The 24,410-nt window shown below is 38.8% G+C and overlaps 1 protein-coding gene across 1 annotated transcript in view; it reads right to left on the bottom strand.

Annotated features, from left to right (window-relative positions):
* Positions 1–24,410, bottom strand: part of PCCA (propionyl-CoA carboxylase subunit alpha) — a gene marked incomplete at its 3' end in the record, with an annotated part of 260,224 nt that overhangs the window by 44,811 nt on the left and 191,003 nt on the right. Inside the window, exon 20 of the mRNA XM_027880315.1 lies at positions 9,462–9,560. Coding sequence (XP_027736116.1) covers positions 9,462–9,560 — 99 coding nt within the window. The remainder of the gene's footprint in view (positions 1–9,461; positions 9,561–24,410) is intronic.

Raw genomic sequence — 24,410 nt, 5'->3', positions numbered from 1 at the left:
TCAAATTACAGTTGTAAATAAATTTCAGCTATTATATGTGATTAGATTTTTTTTTTTAAACATATTGAAGAGTTATTTCTACTTCACTGGTTGGCTTGTGTTTCTGGGATTTGTAAATGTAATTAATGTTTTCAAGAAAATGAAAGGATGTGATTAACAATTTTTCTTTTATTTTCTGCCTCTTCAGAAAAAGGACCAGCCTCCAGTTTCTCTTGTAAAGTTAGATATATACATATTCTATACCTCATAATAGATGGTTTCATATTGCATGTGATAACAGGAAAGTAATCAAATAGAGGTAACAATAGAAAATAGCTAATTATACACATTGTCATTGCTTTCCTAATAAACTGCATATTATTTGCTCGAAGGTTTACAACCAAAAAGCAAGGGGAGTCTACCACTTGTTCAAAGACAAAACGTCACCTTGTGTTTACCTAACAATACTGTAAAAATTACATTCTTGACATAAATTCTGTGATTTTAGAAATAACCAATGCTTTTCTAGTCGATTCAACTGACAGAGCTTCAGACTAACTTAATTTCTATCATATGAGTTACAAGTGTATTTTTTTTCCTATGAGAAAGTAACTACCTAACTCAAACCTGGAAAAAAACACAACTTCAAAAAAATGATCTGCTGTCTCAAAGCTGTCAAACAGGTATGAGTGTTACATAAATATTATATGTATATTTACACACACACATTACAGTATGTTATACTGCATATGCCACGTATATACAAACAAAATCCTTATGCACACATGTAAAAACAGACAAGTGCATACCATCATATAAAATTTATTTGATTCTCCTTCTATATCTTGTGTATGCTATACCAGTTATTTTACAAATAACTATTTTAATCCGTAAATCCCAGTAAATTACCAGAGGTTAGTGTGATATGACTTTAAATTCTTCTGCTTTGCCATAGAAAATTACTTCCACTTAGTTGGGTATCAATGATCTATTCATCATAGGATGCAGTAGGGTTACAGTCAGCTTTGCCTTAAGCCTGCAGTAGCTGAGGACTTGCAGATAAAAGTGATAATAACCTTTACATGGAAAAGGATCAAGAAGCTCAGCTCAAAACATAAAATATGTATTACTGAAAAACGTTCTAAACTGACATAGACATTATTAGACAACAATAAGAACTTAGAATATTTTCCCACAAATCTGGTATCTCAGGCTCTCCAGGCTACTGGAAGTGAGCAGCTGCCAAGGAGGAATGATACAAAACCAAAGAAACTCCAGCAGACCAAAAGCAATTTTTCTTCCTTGTTTACAAATGGAAAAGTGATGTGTGAATTCAGAATGAATATGAGCTGGCAAAGGCAATCATATATATTTAAGTTTCTCATACTCATTCATCTTGAAAAAGTAAAGCCGGAGACCATTTTTTACAGAAAACCTACAGCTTGTCACTCAACATTTTTTGTAACTTTTTCATGCTATAGCATGACTACATTACTAGTTGGACAAGATGTAGCAAACTATACAGAACTAAAAACAAAATAAGCCCAGAAAATCTATAGATAGGCTGTAGTTAAAATTTTGAGTGAAACACGGGTAGTTTCCCAGCATGATGCTGTTTTTCAGAACGCAGAATTTCTTGCAACCCAGGCCTATTGCTTCATTTCAACTGCTTGCTAACAGAAATTCTGAACATCTTATGCCATGAATTTAAAATGGAGAATGCTATCCACTTTTTGGGCAGTACTTAGAAATACTTGAAAATTCAACCTAGCAAAACACAGGCTAGAATCATCCTCAGACAGGTTTCCTTAAAAAAACAAATTATTCCCATGATAGGGAAGTCAGTGGACAAAAGTCCACAGTATTTTACCTGTAAAGTTATAGCAGATTCATCTGCTAGTACTTATTCTATGAGAATTTGGGTACATGTGGGTGCTTGGACATCTGGAAAGCTCCATTTCCCCCCTAAGTCACTCTTAACTTTGGAGTCCCACAGTAGGGTCAGAGAGGAGGAGAAAGCCGCAGAAGTACCTGTGAAACCATTAAGTCATCCTCTCATCAAAAAGCAAGGATTGATTTGGTTTTATCACACTCCTTTTGCCTCTCCTTCTAGAACCTCTCCAGAATGCAGAAGTTCACTTCAGTACTTCCTCTCCACCATGCAAAAATTGCAGTCAAGGCATGTAATCCCAGACTAGCAATGTGACCAAGCTTTCTTGTATCATGTAGACTTTCTGCATTGCACTATTATGTTCAGACTTGTTCGGCCTCACAAGTCTTTCCACTTTGGGAATCACTTTACTTTTTCAGAAGTTAATGCATTTTGCACTGATGGTGCAGAAAGTTCTCCCCTTAGAGCATGAAACTACAGATAGGAAGTTAGCCCAACTTCATGCACTGCTCTAACCTTAGCCACTACCAGTTCCAGTTCACACTTCACAGTGAATAAAGCCTAAGCGAGTTGTTCTACCTCAGGGTATGTCCACATTTTCCAGGTTTTTACAAAGGCAGCAGTCATCCAGTGGGGAAAGAGAGGACCAAGTCCTGCTGTGTGTGAAGTATTTTGACTTGTGAAAGATGTTTAAGACTGATATAAATGGTACTATGCTAAAGTAGTCTTTCCCTTTAAAAGGAATCCTGCCAGGATGCTGAGATACTGGTCTCCCGTGGCACCTGTTGTAAGCTACCTCAGTCCCTTTCCAGGGACTAAATGCAATCTGTTCCCAAACAGTACAAATACATATGTTAAACACAGGGTGAGTGGCTTACAGGGCATTAATCCACAAAGATAATTGTGCAGGTGCAGATTCTAAGAGGCTGAGGCACCATATTACTACTTTTTAAAAGAACCATTCTCTTAATGTCTGGGATTCAATTACGGAAGATGACTTAGGAATTTCTGTCCTCTCGTAAACAGAAAAGTAGAAATACAGATGTTTCCCAATAATTCTTTAGGTGATATCCAATGTGATTGTTACTTGGTTTTGCATGGGGGGTTTTTTTTGGGTTTGGTTTTGCTTTTTTTTTTAATATGAATACCACTGCTGTATTGCTACTACATATATAAAATGCCTTCCAAGCATGTCCATGTGTTCCTTTAACCCTTTGAGGTAGGTATTATAAAGAAGTGGATGAGAGGTTTTAAAACTAGCAAAATCAAACAAAAAAACTAAAACCAAACAACAACAACAGAAAAACCCAACAACAACAAAACATCACCAAAAACACAACAAACAAAAACCCCAAAACAAAACAAACAAACAAAACAAGGAAAAAAAAAAAAACCACAACATGGGAAACACTGTTTATTTGGTGTTGGTAAAGAATGACTCTAAGAGACATTTACTCCAGCCCAACACTTACAACTCTTTACAATAAGGAAGAGTTTAGTCTTCTCTGTGAACTTCTAAATTTTTGCTGTTACTACCTTAAATCACAAAATTACTAGAACTTCTGGATTTGATAGTCTTTTTGGATGCCATGATATGTTTGGTCTCATAGGGGGGCAATATGCAGACAAAATGCTGCCATGTGATTCTAGATTTGCTAATGTCTATGACTGCCCTGCGACAAATTCTTTACAAAATCCTTCCTCACTCTCTGATGGTCCTCCTCTTCCTTCCCCTTTGCTCTCTGAATGTGTTAGCATGTTCAAGAGAAACATTTTTCATCCTTCAAGGTTTAGATATCATAAAACTACAATGTCTGCCAACAACTGAACACAATGCTTTGGTCTTCTGACACATATAGAATCTTTATAGTTATTCATCCTGAATATTGTTTGTCATGAAAATATATAGCTCCAAAAGGGAAAAAATATGGAACAAGATGACAACTAATGTTGTTTGATTAACATCCTGAGCAGCACAGGATAAAACTAATCCCATCCCAGGGGAACTGATTGAGCATATCAGTTGATCACTCGTTTCCTTCCCAAATGAAAAAAATAAAAAAAACCCCTAATTTTCATGAAAAAATTGGTAAAGGAGTAATATGTGGTTTTAGTTCTACCGCTGTAGTTTCACAATCTTTTACTTCCTTTAATTTTCCCCTTCTCATCACACATTCTCCATCTGAACTATGGTCAAGAAATCTATACCAGATTTGCCCAGGTTAGTCATAACTGGAACAGACTGAAAAAAAGCCAGGGAGTGAGCTACAGGTTAATCAGTGTGGGTCATCACGAATTCAGTGCTGGGGCTCACGCTCTGCCTTTTCTTTACCCAAAAGGATAGCTATTTGGGTGCAGTATAACCAAGTGTCTGTCCCTGTTTGCAAATCATTCTGTGTCCCTCTTCTGGAGACAACCCAGCAAGAATAATTTTGAAATCACGGGTTCAACAACAAGAGCAGAGTGTGTGCAGTAACTGCACAGCACTAAAGAATGGACTGTCAAGCAGTCTTCACAAACACAACACACTAAACCTTCCCAAAGTTATTTTCAGGTTTGAGGAAATGAGTGTGCTGAGGTAATGATACTTTAGATTGGAAACCTATATCATGCATATATCATTATCACAGACTACATCTGAGATCTCAAAACAGCAAAATAAAAAAAAAAAGGTCATTTTTCTTAAAAAAAAATTTAAAATTACATGTTTGAAAAAGTCTCTACAGGGTTGAAGGAAACGAACAGTTGGGCATAGGCTTTGTTCTCCTGTCAGACATTTCCCAGGAACAAAGGCTTCACAACCTACAGCATTTTTATTTTTTCTGTTATTATATACCAAAATAATAATCAAAAGAAACACTGTATCAGAGAAGCACTTAAATTTGTCATATCCCAGGATGCAGAATATACTACTCCTGCTGCACCTGTTGAAGCAATAAATAAATTAAATGGAAAAATAAGTGATGCCATCACTGAATTCCCTTTAACACTAAGTAGAGAGAGTTCCCCTGACAAATCTTCACCTATTCCATTCACAAAATCACTTGAAGCTTGAGACTGATTATTTCAGCTTTACAGGATTGTGTTCTTGTTTAGCAACTCCATTACTCTCTTAATTACACCTTGCTGTGACTGACAAAGACCTTTTTACTGTAGAGTTTGGGATGTCCAATAGAGACACAGAACAGGAAGGGACTTCTGGAAATCAGGTAGTCATATTCTCCATTCAAAGCAAGGTTAATGTCAAAGTGAAACTGAGCTGCTCGGGACCTTGTCCAATTGAGTTCTCCCTACATCTTACAGAGCTTCAGTTTATCAGAAACCAATTCTCCACAAGTCAGGAAATACAAAGAGAAGGCATCACCACTGCCATTGTAAAATTGCTTTGCTGAAGGTGCCAAAAGCCACCGAATGTTTTCTGGGGTCCAGGCAGAATGCCTGCACTACTTTTAGAGGGTAGAAGGTTGCATGACAGCAAGCTAGTGGAGCTGTGAAACCTGCATGGCCAACATGGCACTGAAAAGGCTGAGTGCGTATGAAAGAACGAGGAAGTAAAAAAGTGTTGGCAAAGATCGTGACAAATAATTCAGACCAATGATTCTGGCTCCGCATCCTTCTCCTATATGGAACTGTCTGCAAGTAAATGGTATATAAGGATGGGTTGACTGATGATGGGATCAAAGAAAGCAGAGCATTTAACAGCACTAAGCAGCTGTAAATTTTGTCAATGTGGCATTGCCATAGAGCAGCCTCGGAATGTGAATGGTCGGTGGGGTGGGTTTTGAGAACTTGCCCAAACACAAGCAATGGCAAAGCAAAGAGGGTTTGGGGATCTCTTACATGCACTTTTTCCTTGAGCAACCTGCTCACTCTGCAAATACCTGATCTTCCTGTGCAATGTCCCAGCAATAGGAAACTTCTTGCAACTTGATTGTAATAAGGACAGAGCTGCAGCTAGGTTCATGCCCGTCTCTGGACTTCATGGTGTTTTTGATTTATCTTGTGATCCCCTTGGATTATCATTCCCATAGGAATAAAAGGAGATGTTCAAATTCTGTGGAAAAGATACCTTATTCCTTCCTTCTGCCTGCTCCCCAGTTCATATGCACAGGGAGAGAGAAGAGGCCACAGAGATCTTCTGCGGGTGCAGGGCTCACTGAAATCTAGCTTACTTGTATATGGGAGAAGAGATAGAGGGGCAAAAGTGCCCTCAGTGTCCCAAAATATGCCTGTTGCCTTTGTTCCACTTGTCATTTCTTTCCATGATACCACTCTGAACCACCACTCTCCCTTCCAGTTTCCACTAGAGTTCTTATACTTCTTTTCCACAACTCAACCTCTCTTTTTCCTCTTCACACGAATCATTAAACCACTCACTTACTCATTTATTTTTACTCTAAAAATACTGCCTGAAAGGTTATATCCTATTCAAATCATGGTTTATATATAAAGGTATTATAAATTTGTATTTTCAATAAAATAAAACCTTATCCCTTCAAATCTGAATCCTAAGGAATATGTATTGTAACTATATTCCTATGGTTCTCTGATTTTTAGCAAAGGCAGAGTCTAAATTCACAACAGCTAGGTGTAAGTCAAATTCTAAACCACTAACATCTTTGGAAACAAGCAGGGAAAACTGTTTTGGAAAAGTATTTTTGCACACAAAAATTTAATTTGCTTGTTGAATAAAATTCCACACTTCACAATGTGTTAAATTCAGCCTCCCCAAATGAGAGGTAGAGTCTAGTCATAAGTAAAGAAAATGCTGAAAAACTGGGATTTGCTGAGAAACTACTAAAAACAATTTCAAAAAATCCATGATGGAATCTGTGTACGACAACAAATGCCACAGGCTCTGTCCACACCCCTGTCTCTGGAGACTATATCTCAGAAATCTCTTGCTCAAATGATCCCAAGTTTTCATCAGTTCATCACTTTGTATATGTATATGGATTTCACAGTAATCCAAAGCAGCACAGAGATTTCAGAGCCCTTATGCTGCAGGCAAACGGACCTGCAGTGTACCCCAGGGTTCTGGTCCCTCTATCATCTGGGGACCTGGCCAGGCACTCCGCAGTGCCCATCTGCTGCACACAGATGGGCTTCCTCGCAAAGGAAACAAAAGCGGGAGGGGGGGAGGCTGCCACACATCCTTGTTGTGCCCTGGTATGCCCTAGACAGACTGTGACCAGGGCACATACTTCTCCTCAGGAACTCAGATGTACTCCCAGGTCCCATACTCCAGAAATTGTCCTAGAAAACTGGGGTATTAAACTCACAGAGCAGGGTTGGTGCTCTGCTTTGCTCTAACACTCATTGAGCCTTTAGCAGAGGAGTGAAAACACAGAAGCATGCTTAATTACTTATTTTTAAACATGCAACAGATATGTAACAATTTGAATGTCTAGACTATAATTTACATAAATACATTGCAAACCAAAACATTTTAAAATTATTTATTTCCTGCTTCTAAAGCTTAAGTGCTTTGCTGGATTACAGCCAGACTGCAGGATCGAGCCAAAGGTGCATAAATCATACCTTCAAAGAAATACAATGTTCACAAAGATTGTATTTGGTTGAGCAAATTTAGAAGAACGAAACCAACTAAGAAGAAAAATTAGATTGGCTGAAAATTAATAAAGCACAGCTGGAATTATTCGATTCATCCGTATTTGTTGCTTAAAATGGCTCTAGGGCTAAGTTTTGCTGAAAGAAGATACTTCAAGACTCAGGGGTCAATTGCTTTTGGAGACAAATTGACCTACAGGAATACACTTGTCTAATTTGGTTCTTGCAGAAGGTTGAGTCTACAGAAACATATAACCAAAAAACCAATTTTGATTCCAGTCAGCAGATATCAGAGGTCAAGTTTAAGGTTCCCATAAATTTACATATACACGCTAAAAAGATTAATAACTTCTCAAGTTACTGAGTTTCCTTGCTAAAAGCAAAGACAGATAAACTACAAGAAAGAAAAAATATATGTGCTTATTCCACATCCTGTTGGCTAGATACCACGCAGCCAGCTCACTGCGCGTTGCTGTGGCTAGATCTGCAATATTTCATACAGTTTGGTCATACTCAGGGAGTGCAAGTAATACTATTGCTGGACCGGCTCCTAGAAGAAAGCATGTTCAGATCTCACAATCATTAATTTTGAAACTAGTTTTATGTGCCAACTCAACTATTTCACTTTTAGTTAAATGGCGTTAATACCATTAGCTATATATCCAGTCATATAGTAACATAGTTTGCAATGGGGCCTTGTGAATACAGTTATCCATTCTAACTATAATGCTTTTCAACTAGACAGATCTTATACATTCATACATCTGTATTATTTCCTATTCAATATTATGAATGTACTTTATAAAATAGCATTAAGATGGATCAGTATTGAGCTATTTAAAAACAAACAAACAAACAAAATCCCCAAAACAAAACACTAAAAATAGAACATTATTTTACATATACATAAGCCTTGAAGCTGGCATTAGCCTTCCAGGAAATCTACAAAACTTATGCCCACAACGTACTTGGGCACATAATGAAAATTTCACTCTCAGGCAATACTAAACTTGAATGATACAGTAATTTTTTTAAAGTTGTCATATTTTAAATTCCATCAGAGCAAAAATAGTATTTTTCCAGTTGGGTAATTTACCAGGGGTGAAAATGAAAAATGAAATTCACTCATTTCACTTTAAATTAGTAGAAATCTGACCACTATATCGCTGATATATGTATAGGAAATAGGTACTGTTGTATGTAGAAAAATGCTTTCAATAAGTTCTGATTTTTTCATGACTGACAGCTCCAGTAGATATTTGTAAATAAATTATTTGCCAACAAATACATAAATCCTGACTGGTGTTACATTCAGAACATTTACGAGGCAGTTAAAAGCCAAGTCTGGTGTTTGGAGTTGGTTTCAAACAGGTAAGTGGTCAGAAGAAAAGAATATACAACTACTTTAACGTTTTTGGTCCTCTTTTCTTAGAGCCACACAAGTTTGGAATATTTTCTACATTTTTTCTCTCAAGTCATGGAACTACTCATATTTCATAAAACCATTAAAAAAAACCATGTTAGGTGGGAGATGCACTGTCCTGTGACTTTCAAACTGAAAAGGCCCCAAAGTGTAAAAATCACACAATCCAAACATAAGGAAGAGACTAATTTTACTCCATGACCCTGTGTGGGGTTTTGTTGTGGGTTGGGGTATTTTTGTTTTCGTTTGGTTGGTTGTTTTTTTTTCAGTAATCCGTTTTTTATTTCTTAAGTGATTAAGGAACTATGTCTCCTCACAAGCCATTAATAAAGAGATCCTATAAGATGGGGTAAACTTCTGTCTACATAAGGAACTTCCTTTAAAAGAAAGATACTCAAAACTCTTGGTAAGTACCTTCGAATGCATCCAGAGCATCAGTAGAGTGAATTTGCCTCAAAGTAGAAACACTGTGCTACTCGTATAACATCACGTAATTTTTATGATGCAGCAAGTTTAGACCCCACATTTCAGTATTATTTTTATGCCCCGAGACTTCTGGTTATCTCGGCTCTACAAATGATGCATTGGTGAGATTACCTGTATAGTCCTCTGAGTGCCATCAATGGTGATAGACAACAAGGGTGAAGCCAGGTTCCACTCGCTGGTCACATTTAGTTTCATCCCATCAACTTCCACCTGTTGTGACACCAAACAAGGCTGTTACTGTGAAGACAGACAGAAAACTGATCTCAAGTTCATTACTGCATACAAAGCAGCAACCATTTTAAAACAGATGGCTCCCAAACAACCTGTCATGTTTACTGCTTCTGCCATAAAAGACAGGGTCCAACAACAGAGTCTTCCACCTATCTCTGGGGAGAGGTGAAGGACCTGTGAACAGCTGCCTCTGAGTAGCAAGGTTTCAAGTGATTTCCAGCAAGTAACAAACAGCCATCCAACTTTTAAACCTATCTGGACATGCTACATTTACTGCAATTAGACAAGTAATGCATATAAATTCCAGTGACACCTTGCAACCCACACAACAGGGCTTGCATATAATATTCTCTCCAAGGACCAAGGAAGAACTTTTCCTATGCTTCTAATGAAGGGCTTTGCATTGTTATCTTAATTAATATGAGGTAGTAATTAATTCTTCAGCATTTTACCTCAAAGTCTAGAAAAACTTTGCAAATTCTGACATGTTTTCTTTCAATATACAGCTGATCAGAGCAATACATTTTCTGACTCGAATGCCAATATGTTTATCCAGAAAGATTTTTTTTTTAATCATCCTATATTCCTTTAAAAAAATATTTCTAGGTGAAGAGTATAAATTCTGGGTTCAGTGTAGACCAGAGTATCTGTAATGACACTTCTGTCATTCTTCTGTTGTATAATACCATTTAAAAACACACATCACATATTCAAGATTATAAGAGCCTCAAAGACATGGAGTACGAAAAAAATTATTATACATGGACTAATAGAATTAGTGATTAATATTTTTTGCATATTTTGAGCACTCATAATGTTATTGAAGGTAAGTAAGTATGATTTCAGTTATATAATTTACTATAAACACAAGAAAAAATCACAGTTGACCAATTTCCTCCCTCTCTCAAAATCTCCGAAGTATTTTTTAATCATACATTACAGACAATAGTGATAATGACACAAATATTGTATACATTCTCAAACTGGAGAAAATTTACTGCATTTAGAATAAAAGCTGAGCCCACATTTTGCAAAATAAAACTTACAATGCCTACTCTTTTAGATCTCAGAATTACTATTTCATCTTATTATAAGAACAGGCATTTTAAAAGAAATCCATAATAGAGAAGTGCAGAGGAGCAGTGTATAATTTGATAATTTTCTTTCTGTTAAGAAGAAAAATGTCTGGCTTAAAAAACCCTCTATTTTTATAGATTTTAGTTCAGAATACAAAGTCTGCCTTAGCAATACAATCTACACAATGTCTATGGGCTTTAACTATAAATAAAGCTACATGTAAAGAACATGAAGAAAAACAAGTCATTTATAAAGGTTCACCAACAGGCCAGATTAGCTGCCATGCTTCAGGTACTTTACACTGCTCCAGTGATGCAAACCAGCCACAAACCTGGCTTGAGTTAAGCCAGGCCTGCAGCTGGTTTGCATTTGCAGAGCACTGCAAAGCAGCTGGAACATGCTAGTGAACCTAGCTCGCTCTCAGCATACCTGAATCAGCAAGTACTGTCTTTATTGAGTACAGGAGAAACATCAGAAAAACTCTCCAAATGGAGAAAAGCAAACCCAGCACTCTGTCTCAACCCCCTCTGATTACCAATTGAACTTTGCTAAGGCAATTACTTAAAAAGCTGTCTGTCTCTTTCTCTAAAACCAAAGAAAGACTTTTCTGCACTCGAGTCTGGGTCTGAAAACATCATTTACCATGCGTCTCCAGGGAGGGAGGTGAGATGGTTCAAAAGCAGACCAGGCTACTGGTCACCAAAAAAACCTTCACCTGTGCACCGTACTGCTCGTTGCACTGTAGGATTTACATGCAGCCTTGCAGAAAATCTATAGCCAGTATCTATAGTTCGTTCTAGCAAAGGGTGTCCCAGGGACAAGATGCAAGTCAATATCTCCACAACAAACCCAAGTTTAATCATTAGCTCTTTTCTCACTGTACAGATGAGCAAAAGAGAAGTAAACCAAGTGTGTCACAGTGGTAAATGACCTGTTCAAAATCCCTCACAAGGGTCTATAAAAGTCTAGCCATCATTGATTCCAGATTACATTAGTATGAAAACATCTCTGGTGGAAACCACCCTGGAAGAAGAGACAGCAAGCAGATGCTAGGTTTCCCCATTCAAGAAAGAATAAAGAGTCAGGGGAAGGGTTATGTGAACTAATGCATATCCCATAAATTGCAGTTTCTTCTCACAGAACGAAGCTGCAAGCTTTTAGCTGTTTTCACTTCCAGCTCAGTGTGGTACATGCAGCTGGAGAAGATGATCTGAAGCCAAGAGAATCCCAAGGAAATTTGGCTATCTGTGATCCAGTAAGTAGGATGATAAAGAGAGGAGGTCAGGATATCATAAAAAAATTAACGAGGACTGAGGGTAAAAAATTCATGATGTAGCGAGTATGTTACTTTTTACTAAAAATGAGGGAAAAGGGGGAGGAAGGGGGAAGATGGGACATGGTGGACCACAAACCAGGTGGGGTTTGAAATCAAACCAATACCTTACCTAATAGAGTAAACCTTCTTTCTGCAGCTCAGCAGCCAACAGCCTAGCCAGTTTAGTGGGCAGAAGCATGGGAAGAGATAAGACAGTCAAGGAACTTGTCAGAAGTTTGCATTTGCCTTCATTCATCCTCTAGCAATGGATATAATAATGGAACCTAACAAATACTGCAATAAAACCAGGGTCTTTTTGCTTTAGGCTTGGGAGTGGACAGGGGGCATCAGGGTGCAGGGTGTGAAGAGGGACGTGGGGATTAACTACTGAAGTTACATTGACTACTTCCTGTTTTATTTTGTTTCTGTGCTCCAAAGACAGCCAAGAACAAATCATCACTGAATGGATGGTAACACTTGAACTGCAGGAAAAAGATCCCAGTCAATTCACTCCTGCAGTGGGAGTTACATTTTGCTTTACACCACAGCTATATACTCTAGCTTTATCCTCAACTACTCAGCTCCAAGAATACATGCATGTGTGTGTGTGTAGGCACGCGTATCTGCATCTACAGTAACTGTGGTTGTTACAATACATCCACGTGGTGTAGTGGGAGTGGATTGTTCCATTTTTAAAAAGGTTTGTTTGTCCCTATATAAGGGCATAAAAGATAAAAGCAGCCACAGTCCTTTCCAATTATTTCCAATTCAAAAGCTATTGTAAATGAGGTCTCAGAAAGAAGAATGACAAGTCCAAGACACGATGCTAGAAAAAGGTCAATAGCTTACTCCACTGTCACAACTTTGCAGACTTTCACTGGCATGCACCTGCACTACACAAGTAGCAGCCCCTTCACCTCTTGTGGACTGAGTTCCTGATGTTCAGCGTGATAAGTACCAGCTAACCAATAGTGCAAAGAGCTGCAAAGCATAATCTGCATTCAGTTTCCTTTAGAGAAGAACATTTGGCATTCTATATGCATGTCAGGCAATTAAAAAAGGCAGCACAAGCCTGAGTGTTATAGCCCTGTTAATTTACTAATGCAGAGTCTCGAGTACATCTGGCACATGTCACTTCTTTTCTCCTGGAAATGAAGGTAGTTTTCCAGGAGATTGGAGGGCAGCTCAAGCATTTGTTTCCTGCCTGATCCTTCAAAACATTATGCCTGAAGTTCCTCATGCCAACCTTCAGTCTGACTAACCTAAGTCTGCTGATTTAATCCCATGGTTCCAGTTCTGCCTCCCAACGTGTTTAACTCAAGAGTCTTGGCGCTAACTACTTGGTATGCTACCCCTAGCCATATTCCATATACCCTTTCATTCTGCCTCTTGCTATAGCAAAAGTGATGGCATTTCCTATCAGATCTACCAAATGAGATGTCATCCTCTGCAGACCTGCCTTGCTGAAATCTTTCTCTGATCAAAACAGCTGCCCATGAAGATGTACCTTTCAGGAAAACAGACATTACTCTTCACGGGAGATTAATGAATATTCACAGTCATAGCCTCCAATCCCTTCAACTGGCATTAATTTAGCTGGAAATCTAAGGCACATCCAGTGGGCAGCAAAGGCACTATGAAGTGAAACATTTGTTTCATTCCTGTAAGGAAGGAACAAAACTAGCAAGCATCACTATTGTAAATGTGAGATAGCTTACATGGTTGAGGACTTTATTCAAACCTACATAAAGATGTCCTCTTCTCTGGAAAAAGTAACTGCCTTGGGCGCTGAAGATCCTTTACTTTCATTATTGCTAAACGCATGCCAAAAATAGCAAGGAGATTCTTTACATTTTTGTAAGTCAGGTAAAGGATAGGTATTGCTTCCTGTGCAGAAGAGGAGGTGGTCAGAGGACTTGTAGCACAGTGTGGCAATAGAAGGTCCGGCTGTAGGCAACAATATTCAGTACATTCAGTAACAGTCTGCAGTGACCTCAGGCTAAGCAAAACTGAGTTGAACAAGGCAGCTTTTGGTTTCCAGTTTTCACAAAATTCATTAAATTCTCAACTAATTTACTGTCCAGCTAACAGAGAAGCACATGGAATGGAACAGCAAAGGCACGTGAAAACTATCCTATGCCAAAGCTATAGTCCTTCACCTTTTGTAGTCCCACACAGTCTTCGGAATGTGATGAAAATCTTTATGGGGCTGATGAGTATAAGACTTCCTTTAGAAGCATAATGCATGAAGGCATTTTGTGAAATAGTTTGCTAGTCCTCAATGTAAAAAATCTTTCCCAGTCAGCAGGAGAGTTCAAACACTATTTTGCGTCTCTCTCTATATTTCCAAAGCCCATAATCACAACACACTCCCTTATCATGAAAATTAATGGCTACCTGGAGCCTGTAAAGACTCATGGAAATTTGCAGTTGTCCTGCCAACTATTGGGTCTTCTTACACAATTTGGTCCAACTTCTTCACATTGTCTTTAAGAACCTTGAATAAAAACAGAGTCACATCTGCCACATTAGGCAATAGGAACAACCAAATAGTACTTCACATGTTGCTATTCATAAATGCAAATGCATTAGTCATAAATGCAAAGAAACTTAGTAAGATTTCCCACGTGGGCAGCTTACTAGTTAGGCTTCCTCTTGTTGTATATGCTTTTCCTTCTGTTCTCTGGACTGTATTTGCTAGTGAACCAGGGTCTGATTACCCATAAAGTACTGGACATTTTCCAGGACCGTGTCCTGGAAGAGGGGACAGTGTACTCTTGTCAAGTTTACAGATGGCACAAAACTGGGGTAAACAGTTAACACACTCTAGGTTGGAGGTACCATCCAGCGGGCCTAGACAGGCAAGAGGAGGGGGCTTATGGAAACTCTGTAAAATTCAAGACTAATTTTTAAGTCCAACATGTGAGAAGGAAGAGCCCATTGCAACAATACAGGCTGCAACCTGACTGGATGGGGAGCAGCTCTGTGGAAGTGGACTTGGAGATGTGGGCAGACATGTCAGCAGGACATGAATGTCAGCAGCACACCCTGGCACCAAAAGCTGCTATGAGTGCCCTGTGCTCTGTTAACAGAAGTGCAGTCTGCTGATAGAATGAGGTGATTAGATCCTTCTACTAAAAATTCAGACCACATCTAGATACTGTGTCCACAAGACAGACACTGACTTTGTTCAGTTACACAAAGTTCCCATTAACCCACTATTTTTGCCTGTCTAGGTCCCACTGGGTGGCAGCATTGCCCTTGACTGTATTGAGCACTTTCTCTATGTCTTCTGTCAATTTATGACTGCACTCCCATTGCCGCTTCTAGGTATTGATAAGTTTGTTGAATAGGGCTGGTCACAATACAGAACCTTGCAGATCCTTGGTGATCTCCAAGTGGAGTACAACCCATTACCTATTAACCATGACCCATCAAGCCTAACCACTCCAACTGGCTTTTTATCCATCTGACTGTGTGCAATCACGCCAAAAGACTTGCTAAAGTCAAGGTAAATGACATTCACTGCTCTTCCCTAGACTACAAATTCTGTCTGTTTATCATAGAAGGCTGTCAGGTTGATCATCCCTCAATAAATTCATGCTCCCCACCACCTTCTCCATGTGTCTACAAATGTGCTCCTCTTCATAAATTTCTGAGGGATTGAAATGAAGCTGTAGTTAGTTCCAGGGGGATTGTAGTTAGTTCCAGGCTATAGTTAGTTCCAGGGGGATTGCTTTTGGCCTTTTCTCAAGACTGATGCAATATTCACTTTTCACCAGTAATGAAGGACCTCCCTCAGTCTTCATGACCTTCCAAACATATAGACTGCAGTCTTGCGACTGCATCAGACAGCTCTCTTGATACTCTTGGACGCAATCTGTCTGGATTTAAGAACTTCCATGCATTGAACTCTCCCAATCACTGGCCTGATCTGCATCTGCCTATGCCCCAAATCCTTCCCCTAATAAAACAGGCCTCAGAGATCTTGCTGGTGAAGACAGAAGCGAAGATGTCCTTAGGTGTCTCAGTCTAATCTGTGTCTGCTGTTTTTACTCCTTTGTTGATGGAGGATTTCCTCTTTTCAGCTTTTTATTACTAATGCAGTGATAGAAGATCTTTGTGTTTTTCCTAACATTCCTTGCAACATTCAAGGTAAGCTTTGGTTTTCCTAACATCATCCCTCTATGCTCAGAAAACATCTCTGAATTCCCCCTTTGTATCCTGTCCAGGCTTCTATCTCTTACGTGCTGCTTTTACATTGGAGCTCTGCCATTATACCTTTCTTAGCAAAGCTCTTTTCCTGATAAAGTTGTTTATTTTCCTGAGTATTCTTGCATGTAGAGGATGCTATCCTTAGATATCTGACAGCTTTTCTGTACATACCTGAGGACTCTTGACAGGATTAACATCCACACCAGCAACACATGCCAGTTCCTTTGTCACCATCACCACCTTGGCCTGCGCTGCCACTAAAACTTCAACTTTAAAAGCACAGGTCATACAAGCTTTTACATGGAAATACACCTTGACAGCACTTTTAAGCTGACTGGTCTCAACTGCTCAGTGAAAGAGAACTCATTGGTTCAGAGAATCCCTTGGTAAATAGCCCTTAACAACAAAGGGGTCCAGGAAGGCTGCACATACTTAGGTTGGAAATCTCAAAGGCACAGGAGCAGGCCATCCCTACGTGCTGAAAGACAAGCCAGTAGGGAAGAAGACCAGCCTGGCTGAACTGGAAGCTTTTGCTGGAACTCAGGGGAAAAAAAAGAGTTTATGACCTCTGAGAGAAGGGACAGGAAACTCAGGAAGAATACAAGGATCATGTAGAGAGAAAATTAGAAAGGCGAAAGCTCAGCTAGAACTCAATTTGGCCACTGCTGTGAAATATAATAAAAAGTGTTTTTATAAATACATTAACAACAAAAGGAGGGCCAAAGAAAATCTCCATCCATTCTTGGATGCAGAGAGGAACATCGTAACTAAGGATGATGAAAAGACTGAGGTACTTAATGTCTTTTTTGCTCCTGTCTTCAACAGAAAAGCTGGCTATCCTAAGGGCAACCAGCCCCTTGAATGGGTAGACAGGGATAGGAGCAGAATAGATCCCCTGCAATCCAGGAAGAAGTAGTTACCAAACTGCTGAGACACTTAGACACTCAAAACTCTATGGTGTAAGATGGGATCCATCCAAGGGTACTGAGGGAATCAGTGGAAGAGCTCGCCAAGCCACAGTCTTGTTTAACACCAGGGAAGTTCCAGATGACTGGAGGTTGGCCAATGTGACACCCACCTACAAGAAGGAGGATCTGGGCAACTACAGATCTGTCAGCCTGATCTTGGTGTCAGGGACGGTTATGGAACAGGTCATCTTGAGTGGGATGACATGGCACGCAGAGATAGTCAGGGGATCAGGCCAAGCCAGCATGGGTTTAGGAAAGGCAGGTCCTGATTGTCTAACCTGATCTCCTTTTAGGATGAGGTGACCCGCCTAGTGTATAAGGAGGAAAGACTGTGGACATTTTCTACCTGCACTTCAGTAAAGCTTTAGATATTGTCTCTCACAGTATTCTCCTGGAAAAGATGGCAGCCCATGGTTTGGACAGATACAATCTTCTTCAGGTTAAAAACTGGTTGGATGGCCAGGCCTGGAGAGCAGTGATGAATGGAGTTACATCCAGCTGGCAACTGGTCACAAGTGCTGTTCCCCAGGGCTCAGTACTGGGGCCAATCCTATTTATTATCTTTATCAATGACCTGGATAAGGGGATTGAGTATATTCTCAGTTTGCAGACATTACGACATTGGGTAGGAGTGTTGATCTGCTGGAGGGTAGGAAGGCTCTGTAGAGGGATCTGGACAAGCTGGATCAATGGGCCAAAGCCAATGGTATGAGCTTCAATAAGGCCAAATGCTCAGTCCTGCACTTGGGTCACAACCACCCAATGCCACTACAGGCTGGGGGAAGAAAGCCTGGAAAGCAGCCTGGCAGAATAGGACCTGGAAGTACTGGCCAACAGACACTGAAAATAAGCCGCAAGTGCACCCAGGTGGCCCAGAACGCCAACAGCATCCTGGCTTGCATCAGAAATAGTATGCTCAGCAGGACAAGGGCAGTGACTGTCCCCCCATACTCAGCAATGGAGAGGCCACCCCTTGAGGACTGTGTTCCATTCTGGGCCCCTCAATATAAGAAAGACATAGAGTCAGAGTACATACATACAGAATATGTCCTATGAGGAGTGGCTGAGAGAGCAAGGGTTGTTTAGTGAAGTGAAAAGGAGGCCTTATCACTCTCTACAACTACCCAACAGGAGGCTGTAGTGAGATGGAAGTCTGCCTCTTCTCCCAGGCAATTAGCGACAGGATAGGAGAAAATGGCCTCAAACTGTGTCAGGGTAGGTTCAGGTTGGACATCAGGAAGAATTTCTTCCCTGAAAGGGTGGTTAAGCATTCAAACAGGTTGCCCAGTGAGGTGGTAGAGTCACCATCCCTGGAATTGTTCAAGAAATGACGACATGGCAATGGTTTAATTGATGAAGTGTGTTTGGTCAAAGGTTGGACTTGATGATCTTGGAGGTATTTTCCACCCTTACTGATTCTTTGATTTTATAAAATTTTGCTTCCTTCTTAAAATGCCAGATGATGAAATTTGGTACACAGGACACTTCCTTTAGCACAATAAAATGTCTTAGAAATTTCGTTTATCACAGATACCAATGGTCAAAAAAACTTCAAGATTATCTGCCAAAAACGTGCGAAAAAGAACACATAGGACAGAGACCCCATGGTCAACAGTGTGGTGTATCGACAAACTCATAAAAATGTCATAAAGAGAAGTTCCTTTAAGTCTAAACCTGATTTTCAAGTAAAAGCTGAACTCACTGATGCTTATAAGGCAGAAACTTCTTTGATTCAAATTAACCAGCTCTTTTAGCTTGCATTTTCAGATTGCAGTTATTGACATTATATTCACATCAGATAAACGGACTTACCTTTTTTCTTTTCTTCAAGTTACTGTAAGGTTAGCCTTCTGGACTTTTTAAATGGTTGGCCAGATTCTCTCAAAAGAGAGCTAAAGTATGTGAGTTTCAATCTCATTAAAAAGACCTTTTTTTTTTTTTAAAACAAACTTTCCTTTTGTTCATATCAGCACTTACTTTTTTAAAAGACCCCAAGAGAGAGTTCCAGTCTATAGATCACTTGTCCTGAAGAAAGCTCTGTTAACTATTTATAGATCATGTCCTTTTGTACCAAACTAGATCAAGCAATTTATTCAGTGCATGACTGCAGGAGAGAAATTCATTTGCTCTAAGTGTCATCAAGGCAGCCTTTTACCTGCTATGAACAAGACCAGAGGAACTGAATTGCTGGGCTTTTACTTCAAATGCACATTTTGACATTGTGTGGGGTGCCATCATATCTTTCAAGTTTTCAAAGTATTAACCACGTTCACAGAATGGGCAGTCCTTAATCACAAGAGCAGCAAATAGCACATAACCACTAGAATAAATCAAACACATGTGCACACATTCAAATTATCTCTCTTTTCTTTAAAGTAGCACTTATAGATGCAAATTACCATTTTGGTAGGTCTCATTTTAGAAATGGGAGCATGCCAGCCTAAAGACCAAGGAAAAGAGCACACAACAGGCATCAGGTCCTCAGCTTAACAACAACAGAATCAAAACAAAACAAGAGAGAGAAGTGATGGCCTTCATCACCTCTAATCAGCAAGGGCTTCCTTTAAGCATTCACCAGGGAAGTGATCCTCTCTGCAAAACCTAGTCGAGAGGCTGTATGCAACAAAAACACTTCACTGCAGCAAATGCTTTGTTTCACTACTTCAGTTTTCACTGTAGAGTCATTACTAAGATGACATCTCATATTTGTAACCTGCCTGAGCCCACTAAAACTAAAAAAAGGGGAGGGGGAGAAAAGTTAAAAATACAGCAGGACGATAAAACAGCTATTAAAAACCACTGACATTTGTTGGCAACAGCTTCAGATGCAAAAGCTCGTTTTGGGAATATAGCTGTCTATTGTTACTGGACCAGTGAGGAAGAGAAAAGAGGACATGACTTGCTTTCCTTTTCCCATTGCTCTACAGAAAGAAATGCTCTGTCTCTGCCCAGCTAAATATACTCCAGCCTGGCTACAGGTATTGCTCCTAGATGACTGGAAAATGGTGCAGGTGGTTCAAAGATTATTGTTATCATTTGCGTACAGGGCATTTTGAAAGCTGCAGTGCACTCCACCTTTCCTTGCCTGATACGAAAATGAACGGGGATATTTTCATTTTATATGTTGAAAAGGGTTTTAGCATAGAGACCAATGACAGAATCTGGGTGACTAGGAGCATTATGCTGGGAGCTAAAAACATACTGATAAAATAAATAGCGATGATAAAGTAGAACCACTGTTTTAGTAGTTTTTGAGTCATGATTCATGCCTATATACTGAAATCACTGAGCAAGCCTAATTCCAAAATGACTTTGAGTTGACAAGTTTCCATTCTTTCACTTCATAAGGATCCCAAGCCCTATTCTACTTGACAGTATAAATTCTCAAAGAGTAGAATGACATTATCATATCAAAGTGCCATTACACAACAGACTAAAACTCATACTACTCTTTTAGACAAAACACATTTTGGAATACATTTCTTTCTTTTTAAGCATTCACTTAATACATATATTCATGTAGTGAATATTCATTTCATTCAGTAAAAGCTATGTAATAAGGACACACAAGCTAAGACAGATTTTATTTTAAATAGACTGTATACCAGAAGGTGGATCTCAAGCTTAGAGTCAAGAATTAATAAATTCCTGCTTGATTGCCAATGTGCTGTTGACAAGTCATGTATAACTCTCAAGTATCTAATTTTTTAATTAGGAGAAAGGGATAGGAATTAATACAGGCCAGCGAGGAACTCCCAGTACCACTACCCAGATACCAGTCCAGAAAAATATAAATTAGGAAGACTATGTTTAAAAGCCAACTTTGATTCCCTCCCAGAAAAATGATTACAGGGAGACCATCCCCAGCATTGGTCTTAGTTCTATCTCCTTTCTAAAGTGAGTATTATGCATTAGGTAGACTTCCATGTCTGATCTAAACAAAGCATACTACAGCAATTTGAAGAGCATTTGTAATCATGAGGATCATATCCATCAACTGCGAAGTGTTTTATTTCACACACCATTTACAACTTCATACAGAGATCCAACAAAATCAGCAGGCATCAAAACGGCTAATGAGAAAGAAAAGCATCAGTTTATTGTAATTGGAAGTAGTATTCCACCTCTGTCTAGTTATGTGGGGTGGATGCTCAGACTGGACACAGTCTGCCACTGATTTCAATTACTTTTTCAATTGTACCACCACAGTAGCAAGGCTCTCTTCTCTTTAAAGTAGTAAACAGGTAGAATAAGCAACCCTTTTTAAAAAATGAAAGAAAAGAACTGTCTTTGGTTTGACATTGTGCAGTGACAAGAAGAAAGTACAGTGGGCAACTGGGTATGGATTTCATCCAGCAGTTCCAACCTGCTGCTCTCAGCTGTCACAACAGGATATAGGTCAACACTAGTCCTTCGGATATACCCAGTCCAAGGTTATTCACCACTTCAACTAAAAGCTTCACATGCAAAATGTCTGCTGTTGCATCTTCCCCAAACTGCCCCAGATGCTTTGGAACAATAAACGTATCATAGAATTAAATCTGATTCTTTTAAAAGCCATATTAATTTTGATATCATCTGCAATGCCGTTTGATTAAACAGCCAAAAAGAACACTTCTGTATGCTCTATCAAACCAACGGATTAAGGAAAAAAATAAAATGGTAACAGCTAGCCTAGCTGTATTGTTCCCCAAGTATAAGAAAAAATAGCGTTTATTGGCAACCTTTTCTTTGAGCCAGAAGATACAAAAGGACTTTCATTTTAGAAATAAAAATAAGCATTGAGAAAGAAGAGACTAGATGCAATAAAAAATACCGACAAATCTATTCCCATTGTTTGCTTAGTTTTGAAGTTTAATGACTTTAAAACCAAAGCAAGTGTTTTAACTGATAACTTTCCAGAAGCTGGTCAGAAGTAACAGCATCATGGGATACTTACCAAATCCCTTCCCTCATTTCCTGTTCCCCAACCACAACAAACTCAAATCATCTCTCTTGGTATATTTGACCAGTACCAACACAACAATGCTCATTTTAACCAAAACACACCAGTCATTTGTCAGGGGAAAAAAAGAACTGTAGGGAATTAGTAGTAGTAGGCAAATCCCATCTTTAGAAACCCCTCCTCTAGCTTTAAAATAAATCCAGAAGTCCCCAGAAAAGGGACTAAGAATGTCACTGCTCCAGATGTGTCACTGATAAAAAGAAAAGGGCAGAACAGAGGCTAATGCACAGGGGATAAGGATGCAAAGCTGACACAGCAGGAAGAAGATGAGATATCACAAGAATCATAAGCCAGTTACACAAAAGATGAAATGCTAAAAAGTTTTGAAGTGTTTCCATATGCAGAACAAATCAAATCATGTAGCAATGTAAAAAAGATGTTTACATCTAACGCTATTTACCTTAAAAGTTAATGGGATTGCATTGTTTATGATAACAAACTGATTACCATGTATTCACTCCAGAGGCATAAAAGTACCATGTGTGAAGAGATGCCTCTTCAAATTCAGTATTTCCTCATGGTTCCTGCCACTTACATTTAAAGAGGTGATAGTGGCTTGCTACTGACTTTTACCAGGGTAAATTCAAAATCACCATATTAACAAAAGCTGTTAAATAAAACAATATTTTTTTTAAAAAAAGACATATAAATTAAATTTTAGACGGCTTTTTATGTTTTGGGTTGAACAATTTTAATTACATTTTTAGTACATAAAAGTTAATATGGAAACTGTTCCACAAGTTGTTTGGAACATTCATTTTTCCGATCTACGTAAATGTAGGGGAAACTGTGAAACACACCCTGAAATAATTTGGCATTAGAGACAGATTATCTACATCCTTTAGCATTAAACAAAGACAGTTTCCTCAACAGAAAAACCTCATGAAGTGATTACAATACTGCAGCTACAAAATTGCAGTCAGCACCTGCTAAATAACCTCTTCATTTTAATCATCTATAAATATTCAGACTTTGGACAAATCAAAGATACATATCTTTCTAACAGCTGTCAACAAGAACGGAGTACGTTTTACACTGCCTTAAATAATACATGCAATCAGCATACATTAAGCTACATATTTACTACAACACTGATATTATGAACTAGATATCAACTACAAGTTAGATTGGAAGAAAACCAGTTGGACAGAAAAAAATCATGAGATCTGTTTCTCAGGCAGCAATGGAAGGAGTGTTCTGACACTACAGTTTCTATTACCTTTGATGGTTTAAATACCATGGGAAATGTATAGACTTCTTTTTTAAAGGTTTTGTCACAAAAGGCTTGTCTTTCATAGAATTGTACTATGGCGCTATCTCTAAAAACATTTTGGGACTTTCCAGAAACTCCATTAATTTTCTTAACCTAATCTTCCTATCACCTTTTTCTATAAACTTAAAAGACAAGACAGAATCTTTCAATTTAACAGCCATCATTTCATATTCTCCAATGTAGCTGCAAAAGATCAGTGAGATGGGAAAATGTGGGAAGTTTATCTGCAGACTGTTATACCTTGATATGAAAAGTCGTAGCAGTCCTCAAAGACAATAACATTTTCCTACTTCCTCCTAACACTTTTCAATGATAACCCAATGCCTGAGCCCAGTAAATCTCTCCAAGCTCTGTCTAACATGCATTGCATAAAACATTCTACATAACAGATGGGGACACCTGTACAAGTGTACACACTCATATTCCACTATCCTAGTCATATAAAATGGTCCCTGCACCAAAACACAGAGGTGCTCCAGGCAGGGATGAAAGAACAAAAAAATCTCCGTAAGAGAAATTCCTCCTCCTCTTTGGAGACTGGAGAAGAGCTCAGTGCAATGAATGCAATTACTCTGAACTAATTTTGCTCCCATTAAATTTATTTACAGTAAACTTTTTGCAAGGGGCATCCCTGCTTGTAAAGAGATAAGCCAGTCCAAACCACTCCACCATACTACAAAGACAGTATATATGCATATGCTGTAAAAACAATTGCAGTTAATCTACAATGACATGATATGGGGGGACAATCATCTGATCTCATCTATTTCAGGAAGTGGAAACTCATTCTAAGAAACAAGATTTAATTTTGACATAGTAACAGCAAGTAGTTGGAAGCACCACAGAGACTCAAAAGTACACAACAAAAGATCATGTTAAAGATTGTGCTCCATACAAGTTTTCACCTAGAAAATAAGAGAAAACGTAACTGCACAAGGGCATTCTTTGGAGAACTAGGGCTTTCTGAAGGTTGCAT

This window comes from Empidonax traillii, unplaced genomic scaffold (assembly GCF_003031625.1).
Source record: "Empidonax traillii isolate 1590-97213 ecotype Southwest subspecies unplaced genomic scaffold, ASM303162v1 scaffold68:size1967880, whole genome shotgun sequence".
Lineage (NCBI taxonomy): Eukaryota > Metazoa > Chordata > Aves > Passeriformes > Tyrannidae > Empidonax > Empidonax traillii.
This window is presented reverse-complemented; position numbering and strand designations above follow the sequence as displayed.